General features: G+C 43.1%; 1 protein-coding gene across 1 annotated transcript in view; it reads right to left on the bottom strand.

The window, feature by feature from the left end:
• Positions 1–19081, bottom strand: part of LOC141165382 (uncharacterized) — a 43343-nt gene that overhangs the window by 14568 nt on the left and 9694 nt on the right. The window contains exons 2-4 of the mRNA XM_073650975.1: positions 16625–16726; positions 15804–15925; positions 15387–15445 (exon numbers count right to left, since the gene is read on the bottom strand). Of these exons, the coding sequence (XP_073507076.1) occupies positions 15387–15445; positions 15804–15925; positions 16625–16726 (283 nt within the window). The remainder of the gene's footprint in view (positions 1–15386; positions 15446–15803; positions 15926–16624; positions 16727–19081) is intronic.

Raw genomic sequence — 19081 nt, 5'->3', positions numbered from 1 at the left:
AATGTCTCAAGTGGGGTACCACAGGGCTCTGTCCTGGGACCTGTATTGTTCAACATCTTTATCAATGATTTAGATGAAGGAATTGTGGGTAAAGCTGATTAAATTTGCTGATGACACAAAGCTAGGAGGGATAGCTAACGCTAGAGAAGAGAGATGGAGGCTTCAAAAAGACCAAAATAAACTGGAGCAGTGGGCAGCAACTAACAGAATGTTTTTTAACAGGGAAAAATGCAAAGTACTACATCTGGGCAATAAAAATTAAAAAAGCATATACAGAATGGGAGGAATAGAGCTAAGCAACAGCACATGTGAAAAAGACTTCGGTATACTAATAGATCATAGACTGAACATGAGTCAACAGTGTGATGCAGCAGCAAAAAAGGCAAATACAATTCTGGGATGTATTAACAGAAGCATACAGTCTAGATCACGTGAAGTCATTATCGCACTTTACTCCTCTTTGGTCAGACCTCATCTGGAATACTGTGTCCACTTTTGGGCACCACATTTAAAAAAAGACATCGACAAACTGGAGCAAGTTCAGAGAAGAGCGACCAGAATGGTGACTGGTCTGCAAACCATGTCCTATGAGGAACGGTTACAGGATTTGGGAATGTTTAGCTTGCAAAAAAGAAGACTGAGAGGAGACTTAATAGCTGTCTACAAATATCTCAAGGGCTGTCACATTGTAGAAGGATCATCTTTATTCTCATTTGCACAAGGAAAGACTAGAAGCAATGGGATGAAACTGAATGGGAGGAGACACAGATTAGATATTAGAAAAAACTTTTTGACAGTTAGGGTGATCAATGAGTGGAACAGGCGGCCACGAGAGGTGGTGAGTTCCCCTTCAATGGACGTCTTCAAACAGAGGCTGGACAGACATCTGTCTGAGATGATTTAGTGAATCCTGCTTTGAGCAGGGGGTTGGACCAGATGACCCAGGAGGACCCTTCCAACTCTTCCATTCTATGATTCTATGATTCCTCCAGAACCTTTATCCTCCATTATGGAAGAAGAGATCCTTAAAGTTCAGTCGTTGGCTCCTTCCACTACTCCAGGAACTAAATTACTAAATTATGTGTGCCTGTATACCTTAGATTGTGGGTGTTACAGGAATTTCATGATTTTGTCTTGAGTGGTCATCCTGGTATCCTGGTATACTGCTATACGGAAAGCTAGACTTTTTTGGTGGCCGTCCATGCATAATGATATGCATGCATATCTGACCGTCTTTTCCAAACTGTATCTATCTGTCTCCCAGTATGTCATCTGACCCCATCTGCAAACCCCACGCTGCACATCTGACCGTCTTCTCCAAACTGTATCTATCTGTCTCCTGGTACGTCATCTGACCCCAACTGCAAACCCCACGCTGCATATCTGACTGTCTTTTCGAAACTGTATCTATCTGTCTCCCGGTATGTCTCCTGCATCCAATATCAGCTGTGTATCCACTGATCCCTGCTAATTTCATTCTATCTGTCCTGCATATGTTTGAATCCATTTGCACATTCATCACCTCAATTCTTTGATCTCAATACACACTGGTTCCTATCTGTCTGTTTCCTGAATACATTTAGCCTCTGTGTCCTAATTACTCCCCCCCTCCACCCATGTTTTTTTTGAGCAGTCTTCCTGCGGCTCCTCCCCTCCTGAAAACATCTGCCCCAACTCATGTGCTGTTCAGAGCTCCATAAATCAAGCGAGCCTGGTCTAGAACAGTGACCAGAAGGTACAAGTAACTATATACTAATTGTGCTTAGTTTCTCTTTCTCATTCACACTTAACTTTCATTATGCTTACATATGCCCTTACTGTTTTTGCCCCACTAATCCTCACTCTCCTTCGCTATCCCCAAACCCCAGCACCCTCTAACCAAATAATCATCTCTCCTTTTTTCTTACCTCCCCACCTGACCTCATCTACAGACCTGCTCCTCAACCTCAGATCTATCCTACCAAAACATAACACAAGCCGGACACTTTCCTTCTCCCACCTGCTGTCCCTCTCTCTGCTTCTCCTCGCTGCTGGCGACATATCTCCCAATCCTGGACCCCCACAGTTTGCACCTTCCACCAATTCACCCACCTATCGCTTCAATCCAACTGCAAACTCCCGCAACCTCTCCTACATAAAACCCGTGCCCTGGACACCCACCCCCCTGCTCCCTCTCTCTGGAGCACTCTGGAATGCCCGCTCTGTCTGCAACAAGCTACATTTTGTCCACGACCTCTTTACCTCTCTCAATATCTCCTTCCTGGGCATCACAGAGATATGGCTGACATCCTTGGACACTGCCTCCCTGCTGCGCTGTGTTACGGTGACTTGCACTTCACCCACACTCCTCGCCCTGGTAACAGACATGGTGGAGGAGTGGGTCTTCTCCTTTCCAACAATTGCACCTTTAGCCCTACCCCACCTCTACTCACCCTTATTCTCCCTTCTTTTGAAGTCCACTCTGTCCGCATCTACTCTCCCTTCAACCTCCAAATGGCTGTCATATACCAACCTCAAGGCCCGGTCACTACCTTTATTGACCAATTCTCCACCTGGCTTCTTTACTTTCTCTCTGCAGACATTCCCACAATCATCATGGGCGACTTCAACATCCCCACTGACACTCGCCAGTCAACAGCATCCAAACTCCTGTCACTTACTTCATCCTTTGGACTTACTCAATGGTCCTCTCAGCCACCCACACAGACGGACACACACTAGACCTCATCTTCACCTGACTCTGCTCCCTCTCTAACCTCACAAATTCCCCCCATGCCTATCTGACCACCATCTACTCACCTTCTTATCCTTGTCCTCCTCACCTGTCACCCATGTCCAGCAACTAGCACTCCCCCGAAGAAACCTTGCATATCTAGACACCCACACACTCTCTGACTCTATTCTATCACTGACAACCATATCTTCACTCCACGACACAGACAGCACCACTGCTTTCTACAATGCCACTCTCGCATCAGCTATTGACTCGATCGCCCTTCTTGTGCATGGCAGAGCGAGACGAGTCAATAGGCAACCCTAGCACAACAACCTCACTAAACAGCTTCGGCAAGCGTCCAGGGTTATGGAGTGGCGTTGGAAGAAAATACATTTTCAAGCTGACTTCACTGCATTCAAACAAGCAACACTCGCTTTCAAATCAGCCCTCACCTCTGCTAAACAGGCCTTCTTCACAACCCTCATATCTTCCCTATCCTACAACCCCAAACAGGTATTCAACATGTTTAACTCTCTCCTCCGCCCTCCACTGCCCCGTCCAACTTCCGTCATCTCTGCTGAGGAGTTTCTCACACACTTCAAAAACAAGATTGACCAAACAAGGCAAACCTTTACTGTTCAATCACCACAACCCCTTTGTTTTCCACACCATTGTCCTTCCCCCATAACCTCCCTTCCCAACATCATGGAAAGAGACCTTACTCGTCTCCTCTTCAATTCGCACCTCACCACTTGTGCACTCGAACCCATCCCATCCCACCTCTATACCAACCTCACCCCCACACTCATCCCATCCCTAACCCATCTCTTCAATCTATCACTAACTTCTGGTACCTTCCCCACTGCCTTCAAACATGCCACAATCACGCCCATCCTCAAAAAGCCATCCCTCGACCCAACCACCTTGTCCAACTTCTGCCCCATATCGCTGCTCCCATTTGCCTCCAAACTCCTTGAGCAACACGTTCACGCTGAACTTTCCTCTCACTTCTCATCTAACTCTCTTTTCGACATCCGACAATCCGGCTTCCGCCCCCACCATTCCACCGAAACTGCCCTTACCAAAATCACCAACGACTTACAGCCAAAGGTAACAGACAATTCTCTGTACTCCTTCTTATTCACCAATCCTCTGCTTTTGACACAGTTGACCACTGCCTCCTAATACAGATCCTCTCTTCCTTTGGCATCAAAAACCTTGCCCCATCTTGGATCTCCTCATACCATTTTAACCGCACATTTAGTGTCTCCCACTCCCACACTACCTCCTCACCCTGCCCCCTCTCTGTTGGAGTCCCTCAAGGCTCTGTCCTAGGACCCCTACTCTTCTCAATCTATACCCTTGGCCAGGGACAGCTCATAAAATTCCATGGCTTCCAATATCATCTGTATGCTGATGACACCCAGATCTATCTCTCTGGCCCAGACGTCACCTCTCTGCTGTGCAGAATCCCAGCATGTCTAGCAACCATATCTTCCTTCTTCTCCTCCCGCTTCCTCAAGCTCAACGTGGACAAAACTGAACTCCTCATCTTTCCCCTATCTCGCATATCTTCCCCACCTGATCTTTCTATCACAATAAATTACATCACACTTTCCCCTGTACTGGTAATCCGCTGCCTCAGAGTAACCCTTGACTCTGTCCTGTCCTTCAAACCCCACATCCAAGCTCTCACCACCTCCTGTCGCCTCCAGCTCAAAAATATTTCCAGAATCCGTTCTTTCCTCAACCCTCAATCTACTAAAATGCTTGTGTATGCAATCATCATCTCCCGCCTTGACTACTGCAACGTCCTCCTCTGTGGCCTACTTGCTAAAACTCTCGCCCCCCTCTAGTCCATCCTTTACTCTGCTGCGCAACTCTTTCATCTCTTGCCTCGCTACTCCTCTGCTACCCCCCTTTGCAAATCTCTTCACTTGATCACAAAGCCATCCATAACCTCTCTCCTCCATACATCTCTGAACTAATTTCCCAATACATTCCCTTACGTAATCTCCGGTCCTCCCAAGACCTCCTTCTCTCCTCCACATTTATTCGTTCCTTACCCAATCGCCTCTAAGATTTCTCCCGAATATCCCCATCCTATGGAATTCTGTGCCTCAACATGCCCGATTACCAGCCACATTTGGATCCTTCAGATGGAACTTGAAAACCCATCTCTTCAAACAAACTTACAGCCTGCCATGACCTTGCTTGCTGCCACCTAAACAACACCGGAGCTACTGCAATCCCCCCAACCTGCTGTCTCCTTCCCCATTCCTGTAGAATGTAAGCCCGCAAGGGCAGGGTCCTCTTCCCTCTGTACCAGTCTATCATTGTTAGTTTGTTTACTGTAAGTGATATCTGTATTTGGTATGTAACCCCTCCTTATGTACAGCACCATGGAATCAAAGGCGCTATACAAATAAATAATAATAATAATAATGATATCAAATATTTTTTATCTGTTTGTGAAGTCTGCACATGCACTAAAGTCAGTCATAGCCGGCCAGGGAATTTGCTCCATTACCATTTCCAGAAAGACCATGGATTTATTTGTCCATGGATTTCATCACGGATTTGCCTCTGTCTGGTGGGAAAACTGAGTGGTAGTTGATCAATTCAGCAAACAATCTCATTTTGTTCCTTTTTCAGGATTACCTAATGTAGAAACACTCTCTAGGTTATTTATTTCTCATACTGTAAGGTTACATGGGATCCCTCTTAACATGCGTCTGATAGGGGAGTACAATTTGTCTCTAAATTCTGGAGAGCTTTCTGTAGTAAACTTGGGATTGACTTGTCATTTTCATCCGCTTACCACCCTGAAATCAGTCAGACTGAGAAGACAAATCAATCTTTGGAGCAAATTTTAAGGTGCTTTGTGGTGGCTCAGCAGGAGGACTGGTCTTCGTTTTTACCTCTTTCCGAGTTTGATTTTAACAGTCGCATAAATCGGTCTACTGGAACCTCACCTTTTTTGTAATTATGGTTTTCATCCCCATTTTGGTGAATTTTCTAGGATTAGTTCTGAATATCCTGGGGTGGAGGTCTCTGTACAGAGGCTTGTGGATGTTTGGAGGGAGGTTGAAAAGAATATTGGAACGGCTCAGATTTGCCAAAAAAAGAAGGCTGATAGAAGACGTTCAGTGGGGCCTGTTTTTAAGATTGGGGATAAGGTTTGGTTGTCATCTAGGAACATTAAACTTAAAGTGCCATCGGCAAACTTTGGTGAAAAGTTTATTGGTCATATGAGATCCCAGAGGTAACATAGTTTTAAGGTTGAAGGAAGACTAAGTCCATCTAGTTCAACCCATAGCCTAACTTGTTGATCCAGAGGAAGGCAAAAAAAAACATGTGGCAAACACTAAGCTCCACATTAGGGAAAAAAATTCCTTCCCGACTCCATACGACAATCAGACTAGTTCCCTCGATCAACGCCCTATCAAGGAATCTAGTATTTATAACCTGTAATATTATACTTTTCAAGAAAGGCATCCATGTCCTTCTTAAATTTTAACAGTGAATCACTCATTACAACATCATACGGCAGAGAGTTCCATAGTCTCACTGCTCTTACAGTAAAGAATCCCCGTCTGTGATTATGATTAAACCTTCTTTCCTCCAGACGTAGAAGATGCCCCCTTGGCCCCGTCTAAGGCCTCAGAGTAAAATGATCAGTAGAAAGGTCTTTGTACTGTCCCCTCATATACTTGTACATAGTAATAAGATCACCCCTAAGCCTTCTTTTTTCCACAGTAAATAACCCCAAGTGTAATAACCTGTCTTGGTATTGCAGACCCCCCAGTCCTCTAATAACCTTGGTCGCTCTTCTCTGCACCCGCTCTAGTTCAGCTATGTCTTTATTATACACCGGAGACCAGAACTCTACACAGTATTCTAAGTGTGGTCGCACTAGTGACTTGTATAGAGGTAAAGTTATGTTCCCCTCATGAGCATCTATGCCTCTTTTAATGCATCCCATTATTTTATTTGCCTTTGCAGCAGCAGCCTGACACTGGCCACCAAACGTGAGCTTGTCGTCCACCAATACACCCAGGTCTTTTTCAGTTACAGTTTTGCCCAGTGTTTTACAATTAAGCATATAATTATACATTTTATTTCCTCTGCCCAAGTGCATTACCTTACATTTATCCCCATTAAAGCTCATTTGCCATTTATCAGCCCAAGCTTCTAGTTTACATAGATCCTCCTGTAATATAAAATTGTCCTCCTCTGTATTGATTACCCTGCAGAGTTTAGTGTCATCTGCAAATATAGAAATATTACTCTGTATGCCCCCTACAAGGTCATTAATAAATATGTTAAAAAGAAGGGGACCCAATACTGACCCCTGTGGTACCCCACTGTTAACTGAGACCCAGTCTGAGTGTTTTCCATTAATAACCACCCTTTGTGTCCTATCACTGAGCCAATTTCTAACCCACATACATATATTTTCCCCTATCCCCATTGTTCTCATTTTATGTATCAACCTTTTGTGTGGAACCGTATCAAAGGCTTTTGAAAAGTCCATATACACAACATCCACTGCATTTCCTTGGTCCAATCCAGAACTTGCCTCCTCATAAAAACTGATGAGAATAGTTTGACAGGAACGGTCCCTCGTAAACCCATGTTGATATTGGGTCATGAGGTTATTCTTCTTCAGATACTCTAGTATAGCATCTCTTAGGAAACCCTCCAGGATTTTACCCACAGTAGAGGTTAAGCTTACCGGCCTATAATTTCCAAGTTCAGTTTTTGTCCCCTTTTTGAATATTGGCACCGCATTTGCTATACGCCAGTCCTGTGGTACAGACACTGTTATTATGGAATCTTTAAAGATTAAAAATAATGGTCTATCTATGACGTTACTTAATTCCTGCAGTACTCGCGGGTGTATCCCATCCAGGCCCGGGGTTTTGTCAACTTTAGTGATTTTTAGACGCCGCCGTACTTCCTGTTGGGTTAAGCAAGTGACATTTACTGGAGAATTTTTGTTATCACTAATCATGTTTTCTGTCATGCGATTTTCTTGTGTAAATACGGTTGAAAAAAAATCATTTAGCATATTGGCTTTTTCCTCATCCTCATCCATCATTTCACCCAGACTATTTTTAAGGGGGCCAACACTATCATATTTTAGTTTTTTACTATTTATGTAGTTAAAGAATATTTTGGGGTTATTTTTACTTTCTCTGGCAATGATTCTCTCTGCCTCAATCTTTGCTGCCTTGATTTGGTTTTTACATAATTTATTTAATTTTCTATATTTATTTAATGCCTCATCACTACCTACTTGCTTTAGTTCTGTAAATGCTTTCTTTTTGTCACTTATTGCTCCCCTTACAGCTCTATTTAGCCATAGTGGTTTCCTCCTATTTCTAGCATGTTTATTCCCATAGGGTATATATTGTACACAGGTCCTATTCAGGATGTTAATAAATGTCTCCCATTTGCTTTGTGTAGCTTTATGTCTCAGGATATCGTCCCAGTTTATTGCACTAAGATCATCTCTTAACCGTTGGAAATTTGCCTTCCTGAAGTTTAGTGTCCTTGTAACCCCTCTACTACACATCTTATTAAAGGTTACATGAAAACGTATTATTTTGTGATCACTATTACCCAAGTGACCCCCAACTCGTATATTTGATATGCGGTCTGGCCTATTGGTTAATATTAGGTCTAGCAGTGCCCCCCTTCTTGTTGGGTCCTGAACCAGTTGTGAAAGGTAATTGTCTCTCATAGTAGTCAAAAACCTATTTCCTTTGCTTGAACTACATGTTTCTGTCCCCCAGTGGATTTCAGGGTAGTTGAAGTCTCAAATAATAATGACTTCTCCTTGAGTCGCTGCTTCATCTATTTGCTTTACGAGGATATTCTCCGCTACTTCCATTATTTTTGGAGACTTATAACAAACTCCTATCAGTAATTTATTATTTTTTCCCCCTCCCCTTATCTCCACCCACAGGGGCTCTACATTTTCATTAGACTCACATATATCCTCCCGCAAGACAGGTTTTAAGGATGATTTTACATATAAACACACCCCCTCTCGCTTGTTTGTACGGTCATTTCTGAACAGACTATAGCCCTGTAAATTAACTGCCCAGTCATGGCTCTCGCCCAGCCACGTCTCAGATATCCCTACCATGTCATAATTATTTTCCAACAAAATTAATTCTAATTCCTCCATTTTGTTGGTGAGGCTTCTGGCATTAGTGTACATGCATTTTATGTATCTCTCTGTACCTCTATTCCTTCTTACTTTATTGACTGTTCTAACCCCACCCCCAATTTCTTTATTTGTGCCCAGGTCACTATCTGCACTATCTTCCCCACCTATAAAATGAATACCCTCCCCCCAAATCCCTAGTTTAAACACTCCTCCAACCTTCTAGCCATTTTCTCCCCCAGCAGAGCTGCACCCTCCTCATTAAGGTGCAGCCGGTCCCTAGCGTAGAGTCTGTAGCCAACTGAGAAGTCGGCCCAGTTCTCAAGGAACCCAAATCCCTCCTTCCTACACCAGTTCTTGAGCCACTTATTTATCTCCCTAATCTCCCGTTGCCTCTCTGGTGTGGCACGTGGTACCGGTAGTATTTCAGAGAATACCACCTTGGAGGGCCTTGCTTTCAGCTTGCAGCCTAATTCCCTGAAATCATCCGTAAGGACCTTCCACCTACCTCTAACTTTGTCATTTGTGCCAATGTGCACCATGACCGCTGGGTCCTCACCAGCCCCTCCCAGTAATCTGTCAACCCGATCAGCGATGTGTCGGACTCGAGCGCCAGGTAGGCAGCACACTGTTTGACGATCCCTGTCTTTGTGACAGATTGCCCTATCTGTTCCTCTAATAATTGAGTCCCCCACTACCAGCACCTGCCTGGCCTGCCCTACTCTCCTATTTCCCTCTTTACTGGAGCTGACACTCCTCCGGCTTTCAGGGGACATGCCTTGCTGCAGTAGTGCTACCCCTGTACCATCACTCCCCTCATCTGCCAACTTTGCAAACTTATTGGGGTGTGCCAGATCAGGACTAGCCTCCCTGGCACTCTTCCCTCTACCACCCCTTCTAACTGTCACCCAACTAGGGACCTCACTGTCCTGCAGCTCCCGACTACAACCCTCCCCCACATCTACCCCAGTGAGCTGCTGCTCAGTGAGCAGCAGACTCCTTTCCATGTTGTCAATGGATCTCAGTGCTGCCAGCTGCTCATTTAGATCCAGTATCTGGGCTTCCAAATGCACAACGTGCACACATCTCGCACAGCAGTAAGAAACCTCGACCGGCTGTTCAAGGAATACATACATGTGGCAAGATGTACACTGGATAGCATTGTCAGTAATGGAGCTCATTTCCTAATGGGGATTGCAATATACAGAATGTTAAGTAAAAAGTAAAGTAAAGAAATTAATGAAATACAGTCAGCAATTCAGTCCAAAGTCCTCCATTCCAAACTCCCTGAATACAAAGTCACTGAAAAACAAGTCACACACTTACTTTCGTTCGCACTTACGCTCCGGACACACGCAGCTCGTTCACACTCGCAAACTAAGAGATTTAAAGAGATTTTTTTTTTTTTTTTTTTTCCCTTTTCCAGCAATGCACCTCAATGCACTTCCAAAGGTGGTTAATCCAGTGGCATTCAGAATAAAGCTTTGTCCATCTCTTCGCATCCCTAAAATGTTCCATAAATCCCTATTAGAGGAGTTTTTCCCTTAGACATTGTCTAGCTCATCCTCACCTCCTCCAGTTTCGGTCGACGGTGGCTTGGAGTATGAGGTTCAGAGGGTTGTGGATTCTCATAGGGTCTGAAATTTCCTTCAATACCTCATTCACTGGAGGGGATATGGACCAGAGGAGAGATTATGGGTCCCAGCTCGAGATGTGAAGGCTGATTGATTAGTTAGGGCCTTACATCTAAAATTTATTGGGAAGCCGAGAGGTTCTACATCTCAGTGTGTCTGGTATGCAGTTACTGACAGCTCAGCTCTCCAATCTGGTACAGGGGAGTGCTGAAGCTGTCAGTACTTTGACTGCTCGGCTGTCCAATCTGGTACAGAGGCGTGCTGAGCTGTCAGTGTGTTGATTGACAGCTCAGCCGTCCAATCTGAGACTGAGAGGCACTGGCTATCCCCAGGTGTTCATTGTCCCAGGTGATTGCCAGGCTACTTAACTGGGCTGTTTCTCCTAGACCTCTACCCGATGTACATTCATCTTGTGTGAGGTTTGTCTCTGTGCCTTGTGTTCTGTGAATTGCTGTTTCATTGCCTGACCTTGGACCTTATTCTGACCATCTGCCTGTTTAACCCTTTTTGCTTTGATCCAGTATCCTCCTGGTATTGTGACCTTGGAACTTTACCTGACTACGCTTTTGTCTCTTCTTCTGTTGATGACGTATCCTCCTGGCTTTTGACCTTGGACTCCTTGACTATCTCATCTCATGGCTTGGTTGTGAGAAGTGACTTAAAATCACAATTATTAGGGGAGGTTTTAAAATCATTTTCCATTATGACTGTGTATCCTTTTTTTGGCACCATAATTCTATGGTGTGTGATAAATTTGGCATTTACACTCTACTGGAGTGAGTTTGTGACTTAGTTTTGCATTTTTTTTAAGCATCACAATACATCTAGTTAAATCTTAATTTGCAAAACTAACTGCGCCCACTTTTCCAAAGTGGTGAGAGTAGCTTAAAATCATAAAAACTATTTTTTTTTATTTAATTAATTTAACTATGGGGATATCTTCTTAAATCCTTATTATGCTTTTGATGCTTCAGAAGTAAGTTGCAAACTGCGCAATCCTGGTGATCAGGACTGACATTGTGCATTGTTCGGAAGCCAATAAAGTTAGTCTCCAATTACTTATCCCCATAATTGCTGGTATTGACTGTGGAAACTTATAAAGTGGCTCCATCTCTCAGCTCATCGCCGCCTCCCCCAGCAATGCAGCTGTTGGACTGCATTGCTTTTCTGTTGAAGCCGGGAACTTAAAAAATTCCCCCCGGTCTGCCGTAAGTATATGACTGTTAGGTGTGAAATATCAGTTAAAGGAAATCTGTCAGCAGGATTTCACACCCCAAATTACTAATATGGGCATGTAGCTCTTTTAAAGATAAGTGCGGAAATGCCTTTACAAGGCCAGTCCGTTTCTCCCCTACTGAAAAATCACAGTTTGAATTTATATGCAAATACCTATCGTAAATCTGAAGCCTCTGTCAATCCAGCTCTATTCCCTGCCCAGCGAAGCCTCCTCCCACTTGACTGACAGCCTCTATGGTGTGTAATTACAGGTAAGGGAGCCACCAGTCAAGCAAGAAGAGGAAGTGGAATAGAGCTGGAGTGACAGAGGCTTCAAATTTATCGAACACATTTGCACATCGATTGAAATGCTGATTTTCAGTAGCAGAGGAATGGACTGTCCATGTAAAGGTATTGCTGCACTTGTCTTTAAAAGAGCTAAATGCACATAATTTAGTTTGGGGTGTGAAATCCTGATGAGAGATTCCCTTTAGCTGTTAAGTGTGCCAATGTCAGGGTGTAAGCCTTTGAAATGTCAAGTATAACCGTTTAACAGATAATAAAAAAGTGCACCCCTCAAAAGAGAATATTTTTTAAAATAGTTCAGCATAGTAAACTTTTGGTACTGCCGCAATTATATTGACTTGTAGAACGAAGTTAACTTTAGTGTTACTGCTCTATAACCAGCATCTACAAAAGAGGGAATGCAAAGGCAGAACTTTTTTTTTTTTGTATTTTTTGCATTATCCTAACAATGATCAATTAGATTAGATGGTAGTCAATGAAGTATATGTACCCCAAAATCCTAAAAAAAAATTTTTTTTTTTTTTATTCTTTTCAATAAACGATTTTCAAAAATTAATTTATAATTTATATATTCCCCAGAATGGAGCCATTGATAGCTCGTTCCATAAAACCAAGACTTCACAGAAAAATAAGATAGAAAAAGTTATGCTATAATAAAGGTTTAATGATATAGTGTTTGGCTCAAAAAAGTTAGGCCCCCTGATTAAGGGGACACTATTGTTCAGTGGTCCATTTGATTTAAGTTACTTTTGCATTGGTCTAGGCTCGGTTAGCCTCATAGTAGAGGGTGGCAACAAATGAAGTTACAACACACAGCGAAGGTATTTCGATAGCTCCCTTGAAAAGGTTTTAGAGGCTCTAGGCAAATTATTTCAGTCACTCTATGAGACGGCAGCTTACCAAATCATGTACCATGATTCACCTATATTCTGAGACCGTGTGGGCAGTCACATGACCACAAGTACACGATTCGCATAACTGCAGTCATGTGTTGACTAGATTCTCAACCACTTCTCTCAATGACAGCTCACTCATTGCTGGGAATACAGAGAAATCATGACAGTGTCCACATTGCACACTGTCGTGATTCAGTAATCTGCAGTCACATAGAGTGAATACAGCAATGTATCAAGAGCCCAGGATATCCTCATTGAAAGGCATCGTACAGGACAGGCAACTTCTAAAAATTGGCTAAAAACCTTGACGATCAATTATTGACAAGGGGAACAGTCTCCAGCTGCACATTGAACAGTGATTATCTCACTGAATTGGTGACAGTATTATAACAGGATAGGTTGAGTCCAGACCATCGGTCTGTACTCTCTTGTAACAAAAGAAACCCTGCTCTAAAATCTTCATATGTTGGAATAGCTTCTATGGCCAAGGGTTGGCTACATATCGTATATGGGCAGAGATCGTTATTCTCTTATGTTAGAGTAAAACTATTATACTGATTCATTACTGCATAATATATATGTTGTAAATAGGACTCTAATTTGGTGGAACACAAGTGGTGGAGCAGTAGAATTAATTAATAAGACACAAGAATAATAAGAGTTAATAGATGTTCACTTTTTTAAGTGACATCTACATACAGTGGGTATGGAAAGTATTCATACCCCTTTACATTTTTCATTTTTTGTTTCATTGCAGCCATTTAGTAAATTCTAAAAAGTTCATTTTTTTTCTCATTAAAGTACACTCTGCACCCCATCTTGACTGAAAAAAAACAGAAATGTAGACATTTTTGCAAATTTATTAAAAAAGAAAAACTGAAATATCACATGGTCATAAGTATTCAGAGCCTTTGCTTAGACACTCATATTTAAGTCACATGCTGTCTATTTCTAGTGATCCTCCTTGAGATGGTTCTACTCCTTCATTGGAGTCCAGCTGTGTTTAATTAAACTGATAGGACTTGATTTGGAAATGCACACACCTGTCTATATAAGACCTCACAGTGCATGTCAGACCAAATGAGAATCATGAGCTCAAAGGAACTGCCCAAGGAGCTCAGAGACAGAATTGTGGCAAGGCACAGATCTGGCCAAGGTTACAAAAGAATTTTCTTACTCAAGGTCCCTAAGAGCACAGTGGCCTCCATAATCCTTAAATGGAAGAAGTTTGGGACCAGCAGAAGTCTTCCTAGACCTGGTAATCCAGTCAAACTGAGCAAGCGTGGGAGAAGAGCCTTGGTGAAAGAGGTAAAGAAGAACCCCAAGATCACTGTGGCTGAGCTCCAGAGATGTAGTAGGGAGATGGGAGAAAGTTTCACAAAGTCAACTATGACTGCAGCCCTCCACCAGTCGGGCCTTTATGGTAGAGTGGCCCGACGAAAGCCTCTCCTCAGTGAAAGCCCGCATAGAGTTTGCACAAAAACACATGAAGGACTCCCAGACTATGAGAAGTAAGATTCTTTGGTTTGATGAGACAAAGATAGAACTTTATGGTGATAATTCTAAGTGGTATGTGTGGAGAAAACCAGGCACTGCTCATCACCTGCCCAATACAATCTCAACAGTGAAACATGGTGGTGGCAGCATCATGCTAAGGGGGTGTTTTTCAGCTGCAGGGACAGGACAACTGGATGCAATTGAAGGAAACATTAATGCGGCCAAGTACAGAGATATCCTGGATGAAAACCTCTTCCAGAGTGCTCTGGACCTCAGACGACTTGGCCGAAGGTTCACCTTCCAACAAGACAATGACCCTAACACACAGCTAAAATAGCAAAGGAGTGGCTTCAGAACAACTCTGTGACCATTCTTGACTGGCCCAGCCAGAGCCCTGACCTAAACCCAAATGAGCATCTCTGGACAGACCTGAAAATGGCTGTCCACCAACATTCACCTTCCTACCTGACCGAACTGGAGAGGATCTGCAAGGAAGAATGGGAGAGGATCCCCAAATCCAGGTGTGAAAAACTTGTTGCATCATTCCCAAGAAGACTCATGGCTGTACTAGTTCAAAAGGGTGCTTCTACTCAATACTGAGCAAAGGGTCTGAATACTTATGACCATGTGATATTTCAGTTTTTCTTTTTTAATAAATTTGCAAAAATTTCTACATTTCTGTTTTTTTTCAGTCAAGATGGGGTGCAGAGTGTACTTTAATGAGAAAAAAAATGAACTTTTTAGAATTTACCAAATGGCTGCAATGAAACAAAAAGTGAAAAATTTAAAGGAGTCTGAATACTTTCCGTACCCACTGTAGATCTTCATTTGTGGCTTGAACTTTTTGCTTGGGTCGAAGGACCAATATTGGGGTTGACGATGAATGCCTAGTTTTCACTCCAACACTTCAAACCAAAAATTGCTTCCTGCAAGAAGAAGCTTACCTTATGTCCAAAATTTCTATGTCTTTGTAGCCTTCCAAATCTTTATAGAATTCTCTCATCTGTATAAACAAAGAACAAAGATTATAGTTTTTGCTGGAATGAAGTTGAAAATGTATTTCCACCATGTGTACTAGAACAATGTTGGACAAACTTACAGATTTTGGGCAGATGTACCCACAATCTTATGTGTTTGGAGATCTATGAGGAATAGGACATGTTGAACACCCAATACTTTTATCGTAACAGAGAAAAGTGGTCACCAGAGGTGTTCGGCAGCAGTTTACTCTTCTCCCCACATTGTGGGCACGTGCACACGCTAACAAATGTGAATGCATATGAGGAAATGTCAAAAGAATAATCCGTCAACTGACAGCTCTTAAAGGTGTATGGTCGCCTTTCATCGCTTTGTCTTATTACCTCGCCTTTAAACTCTGTTTCAAATTCCTTATATTCTTCTGATTGATTGTTTTTATAGTTCTCATCAAAAGGTCTATTAGTGACCTTCAACTCCACCTTCACAAAAGTTTCCACAAACTTTACTGCAGGAGAAAATAAGAAGACGTATAACTGACTTATAAGAGCTCATAAAAATATTCAATAGTAACTGAAGCATGAGAGATAGTAACTCCAGTTGATCTGAAGCCTTTGTCAAAATTGTGTCAAATTTTTGGGAAAATTATTTCAACCCGATAATAAAAATATCAGCTTAAGTTTTTGGCTAATCAGTTTCAAAATGATGATTATACATTTTAAGGGGCTCATTAGGCCAAAATAAATAAATACTAGAGAGGGGGTGGGCTGATCTCTTAGATCATCATCAATCAATCACTAGACGATATGATCCCAATCTACCACCCCACAGTCATGTTAAATGAAGCGATGTTTGACTATACACATTGACTTTCTAACAAAACTCTTTAAGAGCAACATATTCTGCGGTCACAGTGATGCTTGGGGTCCCAACAGCTACACCTCCATCAATCTTCATTATAGCGATCACTGGGGTCTCAGCAGCTGATCTACCATTAATCAGTTATTAAGGATGGATCAGCTGCTGAGACCCCAGTCATCACCTATTTAGAGAATTAGCCAGCATACCTCTAAAGTAAAATAGACTGGTCTGTAGGCTACCAGAACAAAATTACAGACTTTTCTAAGTAGACATAGTAGCAGACTGTGATGTTCCTGCTCCTGCATGTAAAACTAGAATAACCCAAAGCCCGAAAATCATCACTTACCAGGTTCAACTCTCTCTATGATAGTTTCACAGCGAGGGCCATAGAACATATCATCACAAATACATTTGATTCCATCAAAGGTTCCTCCATTTTGGCATATAACTGTTAAAGAAGAAAGTTAAATTAGGAAAATTGGATTATTAGAACATGCGTGTAACCAAATTTATGATATAACTCCAGTTAAAACCTACCGATCACTAGAGCAGTCACAGAGGGTTGAACTTACTGTACCTGTTTTAATTTAATTGTCAGTTTTACTCTATAGGCTGTGACAGACTGAGCAGAGTCATCTCATCATTAGCTGTTGGCTGGTTAATGACAGCTCTTTTATACCGCTGAAAACCTAGATAACCCAGTGACATGGGACTGCCATTTTACCCCCTAAAGGACTTTCCATCCTTTCAAGAATATGTGGCGAGAACAGAACTTTTTTTCAGAACTACAGAGAATATACACTGAAGTGCCACATTACTAGAGACATCTAGGGAATCTATCAGTAGGATCAACTCTCTTAAGCCATCTATATGGACATGCAGGTCATAGAAAACTTAATAAAATGATACCTTGATGTCTGCAATCTGATGTTTTATATCAGAGAAATCCAGGCTTTTCTTAATATGTAAATCAGCTGTTAAGATCTGTGGGTCGGACATAGATCTCTCTGAGAATCTGCCTCTAGACCTTATTTTAAATTAAAGGAGACGTTACCAGTGGAAGACATGTAGAGCAGGAGAGCAGACTATCAGTCATTACATGTCTCACACTGGTAACTCCCCTCTTTATATAAAATAAGCTCTGGAAGCAGATTCCCTGGAAGATCAGTGTCCGGTGCGTCGATCTTAACAGCTCAATTTCTTATTAAGAAAAATGTGTATTTCTCTGGAATAAGACATCGGATCGTAGATATTAAGTATCATGATTAATTTTATTAAAATTTCTATGACCTTCCTGCTCATGTAGACGACTTAGGATGGTAGATCCTACTGACAGATTCCCTTTAGCTAAAAAATTACACACAAGACCTCTATGTTATTTTTATAAAATAAAGGTATAACTATAGTCACATGTTTGATATTTAGGCCATATTCTCAATTTTACTCCATTTTGGTGCTTTAGATGTTTTTTTTACCTCCACAATTTGGGAGCCATAATTATTTTAGTTATCCACCACCATAGTTATATGAAGACTTCTTTTATGGGTCAATATTTTAATTACACTATTTTTGGGTACGTAAATGTAACTTTTACTTAACATTTTTTTTGTAGATGGTGGGTGGATGGTGGTGAGCAGAAAAAAAAACAATTTCCAAATGCTATCTACAATATAACCAGGGATGTGTCCTTCTGTCCGATGGGGAGGCTATGGGGATCTCATGCTGGACATGGTTAGGCTGTGGGGATCTCATGCTGTATAGGGGGAGGCTGTGGGGATCTCATGCTGTATAGGGGGAGGCTGTGTGGGGCTCATACTGGACATGGGGAGGCTGTGTGGGGCTCATGCTGTATAGGGGGAGTCTGTGTTGGGCTCATGCTGTATAGGGGGAGGCTGTGTGGGGCTCATGCTGTATAGGGGGAGGCTGTGTGGGGCTCATGCTGTATAGGTGGAGGCTGTGTGGGGCTCATGCTGTATAGGGGGAGGCTGTGTGGGGCTCATGTTGTATAGGGGGAGGCTGTGTGGGGCTCATGCTGTATAGAGGGAGGCTGTGGGGATCTCATGCTGTATAGGGGGAGGATGTGTGGGGCTCATGCTGTATATGGGGAGGCTGTTTAGGGCTCATGTTGTATGTGGGGCTCATGCTGTATATGGGGAGGCTGTTTAGGGCTCATGTTGTATGTGGGGCTCATGCTGTATAGGGGGAGGCTGTGTGGGGCTCATGCTCTATAGGGGGAGTCTGTGTGGGGCTCATGCTGTATAGGGGGAGGCTGTGTGGGGCTCATGTTGTATTGGGGGAGGCTGTGTGGGGCTCATGCTGTATAGGGGGAGGCTGTGTGGGGCTCATGCTGTATATGGGGAGGCTGTGTGGGGCTCATGCTGTATAGGGGGAGGCTGTGTGGAGTTCATGCTGCATATAAGAGGCTGTGTGGGGCTCATGCTGTATAGAGGGAGACTGTGGGGATCTCATGCTGTATAGGGGGAGGATGTGTGGGGCTCATGCTGTATAGCGGGAGGCTGTGTGGGGCTCATGCTGTATAGGGGGAGTCTGTGTGGGGCTCATGCTGTATAGGGGGAGGCTGTGTGGGGCTCATGCTGTATAGGGGGAGGCTGTGTGGGGCTCATGCTGTATAGGGGGAGGCTGTGTGGGGCTCATGCTGTCTAGGGGGAGGCTGTGTGGGGCTCATGTTGTATAGGGGGAGGCTGTGTGGGGCTCATACTGGACATGGGGAGGCTGTGTGGGGCTCATGCTGTATAGGGGGAGGCTGTGTGGGGCTCATGCTGTATAGGGGGAGGCTGTGTGG

This window comes from Phyllobates terribilis, unplaced genomic scaffold (genome assembly GCF_046119375.1).
Source record: "Phyllobates terribilis strain yellow unplaced genomic scaffold, ASM4611937v1 Scaffold_11__3_contigs__length_659146591, whole genome shotgun sequence".
Lineage (NCBI taxonomy): Eukaryota > Metazoa > Chordata > Amphibia > Anura > Dendrobatidae > Phyllobates > Phyllobates terribilis.
Note: the sequence above shows the minus strand (reverse complement) of the source record. Positions and strands in the feature narration are given on the sequence as shown.